The 17,830-nt window shown below is 44.2% G+C and overlaps 1 protein-coding gene across 1 annotated transcript; it reads right to left on the bottom strand.

Moving 5' to 3' along the window:
* Window positions 1-8,617: 8,617 nt before the first annotated feature.
* CDKN2B (cyclin dependent kinase inhibitor 2B) lies at window positions 8,618-13,704 on the bottom strand. Its single transcript, XM_055302419.1, has 2 exons — window positions 13,127-13,704; window positions 8,618-10,452 (listed from the first exon to the last, which is right to left on the bottom strand). The coding sequence occupies exons 1-2, from the start codon at window positions 13,316-13,318 to the stop codon at window positions 10,192-10,194; spliced, it is 453 nt and encodes a 150-aa protein (XP_055158394.1). The 5' UTR covers window positions 13,319-13,704; the 3' UTR covers window positions 8,618-10,191.
* Window positions 13,705-17,830: the final 4,126 nt, after the last annotated feature.

The raw sequence follows: 17,830 nt of genomic DNA, 5'->3' as shown, positions 1-17,830 counted from the left end.
CGACCGTAAGCAGGAACCACCGCGTTGCGGCGGCTTCCAGTCCGGCTCGCGCCCCGGCTCCCCGACCCCCCCCCCCCCGCTTCTTTTATTCCTCGCGCCACTCGCTGAGGGTCTAACATCTCTCCGGACCGGATTATTTAAAGGAGAAAAAGAAAGGAAAAGCGAGGTCATCTCAGCGCCGTATCAGCCATTCAGGAGGCTGGATGTCGGTTTTGAAAGAAATGGCGCTAAGCTCCGCTTCTCGATTTGGGAAACGAGCGCAATTAAAGGAAACCGCTGCCTGCGGCGGGCGCGACAGCTGGACACTGAGCGGCGCTGGCGCGGGCGGAGCGCGGACCCGGCGCCCCAGCAGGTAGGTGGAGCCGGACCCCACGCCCGGGGTCCCCGCTGGGTCGGGGGCGCCCCTTCCTCCCCCTGCTCCCCGCGTCGCCGAGGGCGCGGGGCTGGGCGGGGAAGCCTGGCAGTTTTTATTTTCGGTTTTAACCTTCGAGAAGCAGCGCAACATCTGAACGCTTCTTCCTCTTTCCTCCGCCCGGGGCACTCCCCTCCCCCATGGGCTGCTCCCCGCTTTTCCCGGTTTCCCCGCGGCGGCGGATTCTCGGCCAGCAGCCGGCCTCCCCCTCTCCTCCTCCTCCTCCTCCTCCTCCTCCTCCCTGCCGGCGTCCCGACGCCCCTGGCGAAAGCGTGGTCCCGACTCCTCAGCATGGTCGCCCTGCCCGCTCCTCCCGGCCTCCCCCTAGGGGCCCCCTCTCTCCTTCCACGCCGCTGATCCTTCGTCGCCAGCCGCCCGCCCGCCCGCCCTCCCCCTTCCCCGCCGTGGTCCACTCGGCACAGGAAAAGCGGCGGAAGGAAAGGAAGCAGCAGCCTAGAGGAGGGGTGAGTCGAGGCTACAGAGGCGGCCTGAGGACAAGGAGCTCGGTTGCAGAGCGCAGCCCGGCAGGTCCCGGCTGCCCGGCTGGATGGAGCTCGGCCGCGGGCTCGCGGGCCCCGGCACGGCGGGAAGTCGAGCCCAGGACGCCGCTCTCCGGCGGGCGGCGCTGACCCGGTGCCCCAGCCTCCGCGCCTGCTCTCAGTCGCGATCGATCTAGAGCCTCTCCGGCTGCCGGCGCGGCCTGGCCGGCCCGGCGCGTAACAGAGGATGTGGGACTAGGCCCAGCCTTCGCGGAACCTTGAAGATGGCCCGCCGCGCTGTGGCTTCTACGTGTGCCCGGGCCTGGTGCTTGAGCTGCAGAAGAGGACCCAGGGCGTGAGAGCCCACAGGGCCTTCTAGATCAGGTGCCAAGCCCCCCGGTACGTGGAGAAAGTGAGGTTTGCACTGCCCAAGCCACGCTCCCGAGAGGCCAGGTCTGGCGGCAGGCTTCTTCCCGTTCCCCATCCCTCCCCTCGTCACATGACCTAGCCGTCGACCAGGCCGGTTGGATGAAGTGAGACTTAGGTACCTACCAGTCTTAAAAAGCTGCTCGAAAGGTCAGGGTCTTCACGACGCATCTCTCCCCTCTCCGACAGGAGTGACTCAAAATTTACCGAACACTGTGTTCCGAGCTGGGGCTGCCTGCCACTCCTCCGTCCAGAGTGAATCCCCTTTCTTGGTCTTCATAAAGGGTAGCTCTGTCTCCTTCAGATCTCTTCTCAAGTTGCTGCTCAAAGACTCTTCCTCTTTCAGGCCCCATTTTATCACCGTGGTTTTTCGTTTTGTTTTGTTTTGTTTTGTTTTTGTTGTTTTTTTTTCTGTATGGTATTTAGCATATAGAAATTATCTTATGTAACTGTTGACTTGTTTGTGGTTTGTCTCTTATGGTAGTCTATAAACTCCATGGGAGCCAGATCCTGCTCTCTTCCACTACACCAGTGACCCTTCCCCCGGCCCCCCAAAAAAACTTCATAGGGGGAGATGCATTAGTAAAAAACATACATTTATAATGAGGGGGTTTCATTGTATGGTACTGGAGAGCGTGGGTAGAAAAAGTGCTGCCCAGTTCCAGCATGGAATCCCGAGGAAGTGGAAGACAGGGTTTCCAGGCAGGGAATTAGCTGTGGCAGTAAACCATGGTGGGTGACCACAAGATTTGTATTGCACATCTCTTGAGATTATTAGTGTTCTCCAAAGAAACAGATGGAATAGGATGGGTGTGCATGTGCCTGCGTGTATGATTTGTTCTGAGGAACTAGCTTACGTGATTATAGGGCCTGGCAAGTGAAATCTGCAAGACAGGTAGGTGAGGCTGGAGACCCTGGGAGGAGCTGATGTTGCAGATTTGAGTCAAGAAGCCTAAAGACAGAATTCCTTCTTTGGAAAACGTATCTTTTCACTTAAGGCCTTGGTGAGTCCCACACACATTATGGAGGATAATCTGCTATATTCAAAGTCTATGGATTTAATGTCAATTATACCTAAAAAGTGCCTTCACAGCAACATCTTGACTGGTGTTACAGCTGGTACTCTAACCTAGCCTCGTGGACACCTAGTACTAAATATCATATTATCCCAGTATGTCTGAGAAGTCTACCAAGCCTTAGTTTTCCAGACAAGTTTGAATTCAGAAATCTATCTGTATTAATTGGGCCTGTACAGCTTAACCTATAGCCATTTCATCTCCCCCCTAGACTTGTTCCAGGGTTAAGGGAAAATGCCCACTTCCAAGGCATGACATTTGAGTAAGAACATTAAGTAACGTCATTATACAGTAAGCTCTGTGTTCAATGAATATAAATTTTAAAATTTGAACTTAAATTCCATCTTGGTTTTCCCCTGCTGCCCAACACCTGTGTTTTGTAAGTTGTGGTAAGCAGGGGAATTCTGTGCAATTTTAATAGTACCGTAAGCAAAATACAATTATGAAGATGAATCTTTAGCAAAACAACCAGTTTGTGGTATTACAAAGACTTTTGGAATTCCAAATGACTTTTGGCTATGTGCTCTTCAAAAAATGTATGATCAAGGATGCAGCATTAGTATGTGTACACACTTATACTTGTATTACTTTTTGTATCCTCACAGTGGCCCTTTGAATTTGGGATTACCACTTCTATCTTACAGGTGAGAAAACTGAAGCCCACTGGCCAGCAAGTGCTTGGGCTGGAATCATCAAGAAGGGTTTAGGACTATAAGCCTTGTGTTCTTTCTGTTGTGCTAAAGGCTGGAGTCAATAGGGAGTGAGCTATCATTTGTGCAAATAGAGAATCAATGTGATTTTTTTCTCTTTGTTCTTTTCCTGTGGCCTAAAAAACTGATCTCTCAGAACTCTCTTAGTTTTTTAATGGAGGAAAAATGTTTTCTATGTTGGCTCAGCAAATTCATCCTACAGGCAGAGATAGAAGAGGGTATTAGATAAACCAGTAGAAAAATGAGAAAAGAATACAATGGGTAGCTTATAGTAGAGCATATACAAATGGTCAGAAAAATATATGAAAACTCAGTTTTACTCATGAGTAAAGAAAGGTAACAGAAGCAATGACATATCTATTGGATGTAGCAAAAATAAAAAAAAGTGATAATATTGGTAAAGTCATCAGAAAACAATCACAAACTATTGTAACTTGGTGTGATTGTTTTGGAAGGCAACTTTACAGTATTTATAAAAATTGAACATACGTGTCCCTTTGACTTACCAGTACCTCTCGTATAACTCATGTAAGTATGTAAAGATACACATACATAAATATGTGTATGGAAATATATACCACATATGTAGTATGTGCATATATGCATGGAAAGAAATATATGTTATGCTTGCATATATTTGTATTTATGATATTATTTGTATTTTTATATATACAGATATATGTTTATATACATATGTAAAGATGTATGTTCCTTTAATTCAGAAATTCCACTCAGTAACTCATGCTGATATGAAAAGTGAAAACATATATATGCATATATACACTCATATGTAATATTGAAGATAAAAACAAATACACATGGACATATAAGTATGGAAAGATTTTATACAGAGACATACATATGCATACACACTTGGTGTGTATATGTGTGTATGTGTGTGTGAGAGATGTATTTTTTTTTTTGAGAGAAGTAGATGTATTCTTAACCTTCGCAGTTTCTCTCCTATACATTTCTGCAGATAGTTCATATAAGGAGGCAGAAAAGATTCTGTATAGGATCATATATAGTAGCAAAAAAAAAAAGCAAGAAAGGAAAAAGATTATTTATGTTATCAATATATTTCTTTTCAAAACTGAGTTTCATCCATAAAATACAAAACAATACAGCCATAAAAAAATGAAGTGCATCTATCTGTCCTTATAATGGAAGTTGTTAAAGATCTATTACTAATCAAGGAAAACAAGTTGCAGAATAGTATGATCCCATTTATGTTTTCCCAATGTGTACATTGGGGGAGAGGTGTTTACAATTATATGTACCTATATTTCTGGAAGGTTAATTTAAAATTTTTATTTATTTTTAGGGATGCCTGGGTGGCTCAGTAGTTGAGTGTCTGCCTTCAGCTCGGGGTGTGATCCCGGGACCCCGGATCCAGGGATCCAGTCCCATATCGGGCTCCCTATGGGGAGCCTGCTTTCCCCTCTGCCTATGTCTCTGCCTCTCTCTCTCTCTGTCTCTCATGAATGAATAAATAAAATCTTTAAAAAAAATAAAATAAAATTTTTATTTATTTTTAAAAAATATTTTATTTACTCATGAGAGACACACAGAGAGAGGCAGAGACATAGGCAGAGGGAGAAGCAGGCTTCCTGCGGGGACTCATCCCAGGACCCCAGGATCAGGACCTGAGCCAAAAGCAGATGCTCAACCACTGAGCCACCCAGGCTCCCCATGAGCAAGAATTTTAAAGTAACCACCACAAACATCTCAGACCTAGAGATTCTAATTCTGTAGACTTGATGGTCAATAAATCTAAATTTTAGAACATCTCTCTATATAGATGATTCTATTACGGAGCCAGGATTGAGAACCATGTCCCTATATATTGGTCTCAAATGACTGGCAGGGACAGCACTCTCACTGTAAAGATATAAGAAATACCTAAGGTGCATGTAAAATGAGATGTCATTTAATTTTTCCCTAGAGAAATGATGACATTAAATTCTTTTGTTTAGGGTGAGATGTAAGCAGATCAAAGGCTCCTGCAATCCTGGAATAGATCCATATGTGAGAACTCCATCAAAGCCAGTCCAGAAATTAGAGATTAGTAGAAGATGACAGAATTATGGGGGGGCTTCTGAGTGGGAAGGGGATTAATAGGTGTTTGGGGTTCCTTTGTAAACTTCCACTATAACACAGATGGCTGTGAGAGTCAGCATGTCATCCTCACACATTTCTCAGGTTTTTTTTTTTTTTTTTGTCCTTAGCAAAATCTTGGTTTCTGTTTATTTCAAACATCAAATTGTAAATTAGAGTTGGATGCTCAGTTCTGAGGTATTTGTTGATTTATATTAGTGTGCTTAATATGTAATCCATGCTAGTTACATATTATTTCATTAGCACTGGTTTCAAAGCAAATTTGTTGAAAATTAATAGAGGAGTTATAATATATACATTATATAATTATACATGATATATATTATACTATATAATTATATAATTAAATATAAATGACAAAGAAAACTTACTTTTTCTAAAAGTAATTTTTTTCCTTATGCAAAGAATGGTATTAAAATCTTTTGAGTGGGGGAGTCAAGAGGCAAGAAAGGAGCCATCTTGTTGGTAGTAGCTGAATTTGAGAAAAGTTTTATAGAAAACCCATGTAGGGGGCAGCCCTGGTGGCCTAGCGGTTTAGCGCCGCCTTCAGCCCAGGGTGTGATCCCAGACCTGGGATCGAGTCGTGTGTCGGGCTCCCCGAATGGAGCCTGCTTCTCTGTCTGCCTGTCTCTGCCTCTCTCTCCCTCTCATGAATAAATAAATACAATCTTAAAAAAACCCCAACCCACATAATAGGGAATGAGCAGATTCTAATTTTAGGCCTGGGGACATTTCACAAATCCCATCAGTATGTAGACCATGTAAGTTTGTTTTGGTTTGATTTGATTAATTCTGTTAAATAATTGACCCATCTTCCACAAAACACCACCAAGCTGCTCCTCCTTGTGTTCCTTTCGTTGCTTTCATCTCCTTCTCTGCCCTCCTGAATAACTGATATGTACACATATAGGTGATACAGAAGTCTTCCCTAACCAGCTGGTCTTTAGGATCCCCCAGGTAAAATTTAAGGACCTAAATTTTCAAGGAATCCAATGGAAACAAACCAGGAAGTACAGACCCTTAAAAATGGGTTTGTAAGATCCATGACAGCTGCTTATAGTTGCTTATCTTCTAATGACTACATATTTTAGCATTTTCTTGTCTTTACACTTTGTTCTTTCTGATATCCCCAACTCTGTCTTAAGTAAGCTCTACAGCCCAGCATGGGGGTTGAACTCACCACCCCAAGATCAAGCCTCAGAAATCAAGAGACATGATCTACTGACTGAATCAGCTAGGTGCCCCAGTGCAACCTTTTTGCTTGGTTCTAACTCCTATACCAACCCATTCTAGGTCAGATTCCCTTACTATATGCTCACTTTAAAACCCACTTTTTTCTTTCAGAACGTTTATATTTGTTTGTAGTGCCTACTTCGTCATTACTTTGTAAATCTATTTGGTCTACTTGCTTATCTCACTTTAAGAAATAATTCCTCTTGTGTCTCTGAGGGGCATAAGAGAAACGCAAAAAGCAACAGGAAAAATAAGCAACCTTAACATTTAAACTCTTGATTTTGTAAAGCATCCTTTTTGTTCCTTGTTCTTGAAAATTTGCCTGTAATTTTTCCACTGAGTGGTGGAGGTGGTGCTTAAGAAAGATTTTTTTTTCCCTTCCAGGGCTCCTGAATTTTAAAACATATCTTTCCTTTCTATTCTTCTATGTATCTTTCCTTGACTCATGGTATGGCACAAATATTACTAATAAAGTATAAGACCCCACTATAGTCATGTGTGCCACAAATTCATAAAGGGGTAAAACTTTAGTGGTGGTAGGGAACTTCAGAGCCTAATTCTAGTCTAAATCTAGTCTAATTCCCACCTTTTAGAAATAAGAGGAATTGAGGCTAATCAAAGTCATAGTACTCAGTAATAGGTCATGCAGTTGGAGAACCAGTACTGGGACCCAGGTCTTCCATTTCCAATCAGGTCCTAATTTCTCTCTTTCATTCCCTCTTTTCCCCCTGGTATTATAAATGGAACAGGAGAAGATCATGGAAAGTATTGTGACATAACTACTGTTGCTCCTTCAACTAACTTTTAAAATTAAAATAGTATTTTCTTACATATGTTCTATCATGTGTCATCTCTATGTTCATATCTATTTGTAGCTTAATTGAACACTGTGAAATTTTAGCAATCCCCATATTATTCATGTTTTCACAGAATAACTCAATAGGTTGTTAATAATGAAAACTTAGGATGTCAGAATTTGATTATGATTAGCTGCTGACACATACATGAAAGCAGACCTCTTTTATTTAATTAAAAAATTATTTATTTATTTCTGTACCCAATGTGGGGCTTGGAATTAACAACCCCAAGATCAAAGATCAAGAGTCATATACTCTGCCAACTGAGCCAGTCAGGCGCCCCAGACTTCTTGTATTTTAAAATGACACTGATTTTTTTGCATTTTCTACATAAGGCACCCCACAGAAGTGCTTCTTTAGATGATTTCTTTCATTTTTCCAGATTACTAATTCTACTTGCTCTTCTTCTGGGAGAGTCTTTTTTTTTTTTTTTAAGATTTTATTTATTTACTCATGAGAGAGAGAGAGACAGAAAGAGAGAGACAGGCAGAGGGAGAAGCAGGCTCCCTCCAGGGAGCAGCCCCATGTGCAACTCAATCCCAGGACCCAGGATCACTACCTGAGCCAAAGGCAGACACTCAACCACTCAACTGCTGAGCCACCTAGGCATCCCTGGGAGAGTCTTGAACATTGGAAAAATTATACCCTATTATTAAAAATAATCAATTATTATTTCTCTATCTTGTTCCCCTCTAGGAAATGATACCTATCGGGGATCCCTGGGTGGCTCAGGGGTTTAGCGCCTGCCTTGGGCTCAGGGTGTGATGTTGGAGTCCCGGCATCAAGTCCCACATCGGGCTCCCTTCATGGAGCCTGCTTCTCCCTCTGCCTGTGTCTCTGCCTCTCTTTCTGTGTCTCTCATGAATAAATAAATAAAATATTTTTTTTAAAAAAGAAATGATACTTATCGCTCAGGTTTAAGTGTTAAATGAACAAATGTATTCTAATGTATGCCTGGCTCAAGTTATGTGTCAATAAGAGCTTACATATTTTTCCCAATAAGAAATGTTCTGATTCTCAAAAAAAAAAAAAAAAAGAAAAAAAAAAAGAAAAAAGAAAAAAAGAGAAATGTTCTGATTCCCAATTAACTTTCCCCAGTAATATATTCATTTGGGGATAAAGAATTGGTGGGGAAGTAAAGATTTTTTACTTAGTTCAAAGAAACCCTTTCTTTTGGTCTCTCAGTTTCCCTGTCTCTCTGTCTCCCCTCTGTCACATACATCCCATAAATCTTTTCTTATTATGTGTAGCAGTTTTTTTAAAAAAATAGTTGTTGGTATCATTTATCAATAATTACAAAGTGTGAGAGATGTGAACCGGTTTGAGTCTTTAATGTTTCTCAGGAGTTAGTATTAAATCCACATCATACATTTTTAAGCCAAATTATCCACATCTTGGAGTCCAATCTATTCCTTTTTCTTTATTAAATCATTGAAGTATCAGCTGTTCCAATGCTGTAAGGAATCGAAAAACACTGGACATTAAATCCCAAAGCAGTGTGCCTTTAGTTTGTTCAGCAGATATGAAGACATTCCGTGAGCCATCATCATGTATTTTCAACAGTTTCATACTCAGTTTACTCTTCCAGCAACCATTTGGGAAATACTCCGAGATAATTTACTGGGTAAGTGCATTGGTTTTCTAAAAAATATTTAGAATATTTCATACTTTGACCTCCTGAGACACCCAGTAAAGTGTCACAAATTTTTTTGTTTTGTTTTGTTTTAGTGTCACAAAATTTAACAAAGAAATAAATAGGTGAAGGATGAATGGGTCAAGGCTTTGGCACTGTGCCAGAGCTTGATTTAAAAGCTGTAGTTCTTTCTCACCTCTTTACCAAGGAGCACAAGTTATTTTGTTATCTAAAGCCTCCCCAGTGTTACCGAAGAACAACTCAAAAGTACAAAGTATCACGAAATCTTTTCATCTTACAGGGGGGTTTCTTTGTCCTATCCTATATAGATGGAGCAAATTGTTACAGTTAATGGCGACAGTTGCTCTCGCTGAGATCCACCACGTCATCCTGGGCGCTGACTTCTGGAACTCCCAAAGAATCTCCCCTCGTCTGAGTAACAAACAGCGAGCACCTTCCCCTCTCCAAGAGCTGTTCTGGGACTTCTTGACTCAGGGCTGTCAGAACATGTGGGGAAATTCCAGGTGGCTTTGGCATCCTCCTTTCCCCGTCACTACCCGGTGGAGCTGGGCGCCAAGCTCCCAGGGCTTTCCGCGAGCAGCGCTTCAAAGGTGACTTACGTTGCAACACACAGCATGTAAAGGCTTGGGCACCTGCTGATGCCCAAGTCTACTGTCCAGCTCGTCTTCCTTGTCCTAGTCTTACCGTCTCCTCAGTCTTCAGCTTTCCTGTAGCCCCCCAGAGCCTAAAAGCTTAAAGCAGGGGTTTCCAGAACGCTCCTTCAAGATCCGTGGGGCAAACGTATCATCTGCCTCTCACTCAGAAGCCAATCATCCAATCATCGCCGGCCGCCGCCTGCCACTCTGCCGCCAGCGTCTGTCCCGTGGAATTTGGCAGGCACCTGGGGTTGTTAGGGACTTAACTGGCCGGTTTTTGCCAGAAAACCCTGCAAAGTGAACGACAACACCCCGGAGCTTCTCGTCCAGCTCCTAAATCTCTCTGGAAGTCCTTCTGCATCACCTCTGCGTTTGGCTGCACGGTGAGTGTGAGGGCGGGATCCAGGGAAAAAGAAAAAAGAAAAGAAAAAAAGGCGAACTTACTCGCGGTCTGCTGCTTCTCCCCACCGTGATTCAAGTCTCCTGGAAGGCTTTCAGGCTTTCGCCGCTCCACATTTGTAGCCTCCCTTCAACTGGGCTGGGGGTGGGGAACCGGGGAGAAACGTAGTGGGCGGCTGGGGGTAGCCGCCCTCAGTCCCCCGCGGCTGCGCGCAGGTACCGGGCGACAGCGCCGTGGCCCCGCTCCTCAGCCAGGTCCACGGGCAGGCGGCCCCAGGCATCGCGCACGTCCAGCCGCGCCCCGGCTCGGTGCAGCACCACCAGCGTGTCCAGGAAGCCCTCCCGGGCCGCGTCGTGCACAGGGCGGGTGAGGGTGGCGGGGTCGGCACAGTTGGGGTCGGCGCCGTGGAGCAGCAGCAGCTGGGCCACGCGGGTGCTGCCCATCATCATGACCTGCCGGGAGAGCAGAGTGGTCAGGGCGGCAGTGGTCAGGGCAGCGGGATGCAGGCCTGGGCAGGGACAGGTGGACCATTTCAAAGAAATACCTATTCAGGAAGTATCCACCTAACACAGAGGCGCTACAAGCCTCAGGAGTCAGTTATACTTTGTTGATGCAGCCCCAACACCCCTCACCCGCACCCTCACCCCCGCCCCAGTTATACTCCTTATTCGGCTCTGAGTTCCATCTTATTCTCCAAACACGCGGAGACGAGAAAGCGCTGATAGAAAGCGCTGAGAGTCGTTGTGCGGAAAAAGAAATTTTTGGTTTCCTTTGGAACATGGGCATCTATTTTGTTAAATGATTTATGGGGGGGGGGTTAAGTTTAAAAGCTTTTAAAATCTTAAGATTATTTCCCTTGGTGGCTCTCCCACCTCAGCCATAATCTAGCTCTAAAAATATTTATTAGGCAGTTGATATTTTTAAGAGAGGCGTTAGAGGAGAAATAATGCTTTGAGTTTTTTATTTCTTTTAGTAAATTCCCTGTAGGAGGCTTTTACTTTTCACTCTCATATATATCTGTGCTTATAAATTGAATATAGCCAGACAATTTTGAGTCCAAATTGGATATAGAGGGGGGAAAAGGAAAAAAAAAAGTCCTATCTAGTCTTATAATGAAAAGTTATTTAACAAATGGCTTATCATTTTTAATATTTTAAGTTAACATAACATTTTTAATATTTTAAGGGATAAAGTTTTTTTTAAGATTATTTATTTATTCAAGAGAAACTGAGAGAGGCAGAGACAAAGGCAGAGGGAGAAGCAGAGGCTCTCTGCGGGGAGCCGGATGCAGGATGTGATTCCAGGACCCGGATCAGAGGCCCAACCACTGAGCCATCCAGGTGCCCTGGCAAGGGATAAAGTTTAAAGGATAATATATTTAACGTAACATAAACATGTAACATAAACAGTATATTTACATTATACAGGATTTTATGATGTCATAGGGTTTTATAATGTTAGATAGTAAATAATTTGCTATGTATAAAAGAACTTGGTTGTCAGTCAAATCAGAGTAATGTATAACTTAGAAAAAAATGTTCTGGAGCTGTAATTCTGTAGCATCTACTTTTGTATATGCATTTTATACAAGTATTTACTTTCTTATTTTAAAAATAAAACAGTTTTTGATAACTAAATATCCAAAATGGAGTTTTTCTTGTGAGTTTAAGTATTTTAAGATGTACTATGCAATTGAAAGATAGTATATGATTTGTTTCATGAATATTAAAAACATCCATTTCCCCCCTTAAAAGATATGATATGTTATTTCTATTAGTGACGTATGTAAGGTATTTCATATGTAGAGGGGAAAAACGTGGTTCTTAGAATCTCAGAACATGAATTAAAACTATAATTAAAATTTCTTTTTACAGTTATTAATATCATTTGAAATCTTAAATTATCCCTCATTTCTTTCTTTTTTAATTAATTATTTATTTTTTTAAAAAGATCTTATTTATTTATTCATGAGAGACACAGAGAGAAAGGCAGAGACACAGGCAGAGGGAGAAGCAGGCTCCATGCAGGGAGGGCGACGTGTGGGACTCGATCCCGGGTCTCCAGGATCAGGCCCCGGGCTGAAGGCGACGCTAAACCGCAGAGCCACTCGGGCTGCCCTCTTTCTCTCTTTTTAAAAGATTTTATCCACTTATTTATTTGTGAGAGCGCCCACAAGGGAGGAGGGACAGAGGGAGAGGGAAAAGCAGCCGCCCTGTTGAGCAGGGAGCCTGATGCTGGGCTCAACTCCAGGACCAGGGGCTCATGACCTGAGCCAAAGGCAGACGCTTAAGGGACTTAACCACCCTAAGCTATCCCTCAAGTCTTATAACACTTTTCTAAGAATGCAAAAGGAATGAACATATTTTCTTTTAAAACCTACACAATTAATAGGATTCCTTAATAACAGATGGGTTCTAGAATGTGACATCGAGATGAATACTAACCACTATAGTCAACAATAAAGCACAAAATATTACTTTGAATTTTAAGGGAATCAAAAAATATCAGTACTTATTAAAGCTGGATCAATAAACATTGGATAAAGAGTGTTAACAATGAACACTGCTAACGTAAAAGGAATTAAGCACTGCGGCCGAGGGATCCTGGCTTATCTCTTTGTATTCATTTTGGCTCTATGAGAAAAGAATACAAAGAGTTTCACGGTAGGTAATTCGTGTTCAACGATTCCGCATTATTCCTTAAATCTGATTCGGATTGTGTAACTTGCCATTTAATGGTCTCTCATCAATGAAAGGTGGTCGATATTTATTGAAAGAGAGTCGAGAGAGTTTTCCTCCCCAAACATCCTGCCCTTTTCTCCCAACTGAATCTACCCCTCGCATTTGTGATCATGGGACGGGAGAGAGAGTATGGACATTTTCCCCACCACTGAAAAGAAAACCAAACTTAAGTAGCGTTTGTTTGTTTGTTTGTTTGTTTGTTTTTTCCGGCCCCTTCTTTAGGATCCTCGGTGGGGGAGAACCCGCGTTACACCTGGGCCCCACGGCCTCACGGAGGAGACACGCAGATACGTCGGTGAAGCTCTCGGTCCCCGTCGCGTCCCGCGGAGGCCGCTCCCCTGCGTTCCTGCGCCCCCTGCCGGCGAGGCCCCGGGGCCCCAGCTACCTGGATCGGGCGCCGGCCGAAGCTGTTGACTCCGTTGGGATCCGCGCCGGCTTCCAGGAGCTGCCGCACGGTCTCCGCTTGCCCCTGCGCCGAGGCGCTGGCCAGGCCCGCGTCGCCACTGCCGCCGCCGCCCCCGCCGCCGTCCCCGCCGCCGCCCCCGCCGCCGAGCAAGCCTTTGGCCTCGTCGCGCATCTCGCAGCCCGCAGACGCAGACGGGCCGGGAGGATCCACCGCGGGCCGTGAGCGGAGCTTCGTCGCACGCCTCCCTGTTTCCCCTCCTCGTCCCGGCGCCCTCTCCCCGCGGGAGGAGAGCTCAGGTCAGCTTTCAGCCCTCTTCCGCCGTCCTCCCGCGGCTTGGGGGCCCGTGCAATGGCCGAGCCCCTCGTGGTGAAATGGGCTTTTCCAGGCGCGCTCCCGGGACGAAGCGCCTCGGGTGGCCGCAGCCGAGCGCAGGGCGCGTCCGGCCGCCGAGGGCAGGCGCGTCGCCGCGTCCACACCGCCAAGCGTCGCTCCGGCTAGGTGGAGAGCCCGCACGGACTGAATCCGTCTCCAGCTGGGCGGCCGGGCCGGGCACTCCCCACCCCCTTAGGCTCCGCCCCCGGCCCGGCCGGCCTGCGCGGGCGCGTCCCACTGCGCGGGCGGGGAGGCTCGGCCCGCAGTGACGTCACAGCCGACGAAGTCGGGGCGGCGTGGCGGGGGGGGGGGGGGGCGGGCGGCGCGGACGGCGCTGGGACGCATGCGCCGGGCACGGGGCGCCCGCAGCCTGCAGTCCCGCCCGCCGAGCGTCCTGCAAGGCCTCAGCTAAGGTTTTGGAAAAGTTGGATCCCTGCGCTCAGTCCCTAATCCCCTCCCTCCAGCAGGCGGAGCAGAGGATCTCTATTCCTTGAGCCCCGTGCCGGCTGGTTTCACGCCGGAGAGACGTTAGTCGTTCCTTGTGTAATGGAATGGCTGGCTAAGAGAAAGGCATTTAAAATGACTTTGTCCCCCTTAAGATTTCTGAAGGTGACAGCTCTGCACCTGTCACGCAGGTTAAATTCATCCCCAGGCAGTACTTGAGCTTCCCTAGCTCCACATCTTGCATCAACCGTAGCAAATTTCTTTTGGTGTGTCTTCTTAGCTGAATCAGTCAAAAATCAGTCACGGTGAAAAGTCCTGAGATTCCTGTTTGAATGTGCTTTTTATTCTTTTCATCTTTGAATAATGGGTACACACGCGCGCGCACACACACAAAACCCCAAAAAACCTAGTTTGAGATTGACAATGGCAAGCTGGTGGTGTTTTTGAGACATTTAAAAAATATGAATATATATTTTAAGAATCTGAGATTCCAATTTCATGATGTTTGAATGATATTTTTGTTTGCACTCTTACCTATTTAAACCCACTTTGCAAGCATTTGGTTTTTATTTATGATGAGTAATAAAGGAAATTTATGCAGTAATAATGAAACATAATAAAACAGGGGTGTGGTGCTGGGCCTGTCATTAAACGGGCTGAACCTGTCATTAAATCCTCTTCTGAAGATTTAAAGGCCAATTGCTTTTCTTCCCAATCTGCCTAGGTGAGTTTGAATTAACATATGCATTGCTCTAAAGATTTTAAGAAATTACAGCTGATGTTTGATTGAAATAGGAAAAGAACCACAAGTTATGTATCTGTTGCCTGAAAGTTCTGGTGAGTAGCTACGTTAGACTGAGCTTCTTCCAACATGGAGCAGTTCTTATTTACAAGATTAATTTTGGTTCCGAGTGCAGAGGAAGAGTCTTTAAGGAAGGGCAATTGCTTGATTACTCATAAATGAGAGTTTATTTCACATGTTTCTTCTAGCATACCTTAGCTTGGACCTGAGCTCTTTAAAGACAGAGGAGCCTATGGAAGTGGTGGTTAGGGGTGAAGAGCTACTAACTGAGACAGAGTTGAAATCCACCTGGATAGGGAAGGGAAGGAGGCAGCATTAATAACCATTTTTCCCCCTCTCTCTTACCCCATCCCCATTTCTTAGTTTTCAGTTTCCTGATTTCTCTATCTTTTCCTCTTATTTGGGCCTTCACTCTTATCTGAATAAGAAAAGCCCCCTTATTTGTTGATGGTGGCTCCATTCCTTGGTCTGGCTAGAAGTCTACTTGTGTTTGAAAAGCATAGATGAGCTGTTTTTGACCAGTCTTTGGGGACAGTCCCCATTCACCGTGTATTGGGGATTACAGGTGTGTTGGTAGAATGAGAGAATGAGGAGGAAATATGGGAAGTGGGAAGTCAGAGTTTTGAAACGGATGGCCTTGGTTTTTTGGGAAGTGGGAAGTCAGAGTTTTGAAATGGATGGCCTTGGTTTTTTGCTAATCATTCTGAAGGGCTGTGTCATCAGACTGATATTGGTAGATGTGGTAGCAAATGGATTCAGTCCAGAACATCTTCATCAGAACAGCCTGGCTACCCAGAAATATAGTGCATAGCCAAATGTAATAAGGCAGGTTGCCTTCTAAAGGAGTGTTTTTGGGATTTTTCCTCTAACGGATCCAGTAATTAAATTGTTTGACAAAGTTTAGCTCAGGACGTCCTATATTTCATGAGTCCACCATTGAATAAGATATGAGTGCTAGCTTTTAAGAGTCTCCTTTGTGGCACTCAAAACTAATAGAGAGGGCAGCCCCAGTGGCACAGGGGTTTGGCACCGCCTGCAGCCTGGGGTGTGATCCTGGGGTCCCAGGATCGAGTCCCACATCGGGCTCCCTGCATGGAGCCTGCTTCTCCCTCTGCCTGTGTCTCTGCCTCTTTCTCTCTGTGTCTATGAATAAATAAATAAATAAAATCTTTTAAAAAAACTAATAGAGAGTTTCAATAAACTATAATAACTTTACTAAGAATGTATCTATAAGATATTTTGGGAGTGAGAAGAGGGGAACTTAACTCAAGATAAAGATGCAGGGGGTTTCTTAGAGGAGCTGCCAGATGAAGACTCTAAATAATGCATCAGAAATTGTTTCCTGTCTTCTGACATTGAGCTTTGGATTTATCTGAAACTGATTTTTTTTTGGGGGGGGGGCTTCTCTGAAACTTAATAAAAAGGTCAGAAAAAGATAGCTTCAGCCAATTTTTAAAAACATTTTATTTATTTATTCATGAGAGACACACAGAGAGAGACAGAGACATAGGCAGAAGGAGAAACAAGATTCCCTGCAAGGAGCCTGATGTGGAACTTGATCCCAGGACCCCCGGGGTCACATGCTGAGACAAAGGCAGATGCTCAACTGCTGAGCCACCCAGGCGTCCCAACGTGAGCCAATTTTTGAGCTACCTTCTTAAGTGGTATGGCCAAAGTGTCTTAAAAATAAAAACTCTTTGGAGTTGATAAGGTAATGGAAGAAAATTTTTTTTAGTTGAAGGGGACATAGACAAAAGACAGGGAAAAAGCCAATTAGTAGAATGACTGAGAATCTTCCAGGAGGCTGGTTTGTGAGCTTCACTAAGTTGACCGGAAAAGAATTTTGGGCGGGGGAAATGTTGCCAGCGGTACGTGCAGAGTACTAGCACCACGGACAGCGCCTGCCTAGTAAGCCTGTCTCGGTGGTCCTAACCCACTCTAGAGTGAGAATTCCTGAGAAAGCGTCACACTTGATCTTCCAAACCCCTTCCTCTCCCTAAAATTTGAAAACACGCACACGGAAACTCGATGGAATTCTTTACGAAACTTCATTACCATGGACTGCTCAATCTGGTTTCCAAATATTACTGGATTATCTAATATTCTCTATGTAAAGAACATTAAATATCCTCTATACTTAAAAGAAGAGGGGAAATCACACTTAATGTCTACCCTGTTCCAAGTGCTTTACAAGTATTATTTCATTTAACTCTCATAAAACCCCTATGCAAAATACATTAGTTTTCCCATTTTACAGACAAGACAAAAGGATCAGAGAAATTAAGTAACTTGCATACTAGTTAAGCATTGTTGGAGGTAGAGTCTAACCTATGTGCTTCAGAGCCTCTACCCCTAATACTACATAGTGTTTTTAGCAGCTGTCATGATAGGCTTAACTGGAAAAAAGGTGCAATGAACTGGCTTATAATTATTTTCCAGTCTACATTGTGTTTTCCAGATGGTTCACCTCACAGCACACCCTTAATAGACTTCAAAGATGACCTTTCACGTGTAATACAATAGCACATTTGTCTTGGACAATAGGGTGAGATAATGAAACATTTTACCTCTCCCTGAAACCCAGCTGTCTCTAGGATGAAACACAACCTATTGTTAATGCTTTAAACACATTTAGGAGATGAAGTGGATGGGCAACTGAAACTTAGAATTGTCACAGCTATGCCATTTAATATGGTGGATAATTTATAAGTGAGGAAAGAGAAAGTAAATGGTAAATTGGCATGGAATTTTGTAGGTAAATAGGGAGGAATGCGTAGAATCAGTTTCAATATAATAAATAATGTAAATTTCTGGTGATAATGTTTATATTCTAGTTGGTGAAACTATATATGAACCCACTATGAAAGTGTGAATACAAATTAGTTGAGTATCCAAGAAGAAATAGTGACATAGCTTTGCATATGGTTAGATCCAAGATTTCTAACTGGGGAACTTCAGAATCATTTGGGGGGCCTTTTCAAACTATATATGACCCACCTTCCATCAGGAAGCTTCATTCTCTCCATTTCATCAGTTGAGATTTATGATTCATGGTTCATAGTGTA

This window comes from Nyctereutes procyonoides, unplaced genomic scaffold (genome assembly GCF_905146905.1).
Source record: "Nyctereutes procyonoides isolate TBG_1078 unplaced genomic scaffold, NYPRO_anot_genome, whole genome shotgun sequence".
Taxonomy (NCBI): domain Eukaryota; kingdom Metazoa; phylum Chordata; class Mammalia; order Carnivora; family Canidae; genus Nyctereutes; species Nyctereutes procyonoides.
This window is presented reverse-complemented; position numbering and strand designations above follow the sequence as displayed.

Coding starts and splice junctions, on each gene's coding strand:
- CDKN2B (XM_055302419.1), bottom strand. CDS start 13,318: ATGCGCGACGAGGCCAAAGGCTTGCTCGGCGGCGGGGGCGGCGGCGGG. Junction 10,453..13,126: donor TCGGCCGGCGCCCGATCCAG/GTAGCTGGGGCC, acceptor CTCTCCCGGCAG/GTCATGATGATGGGCAGCAC.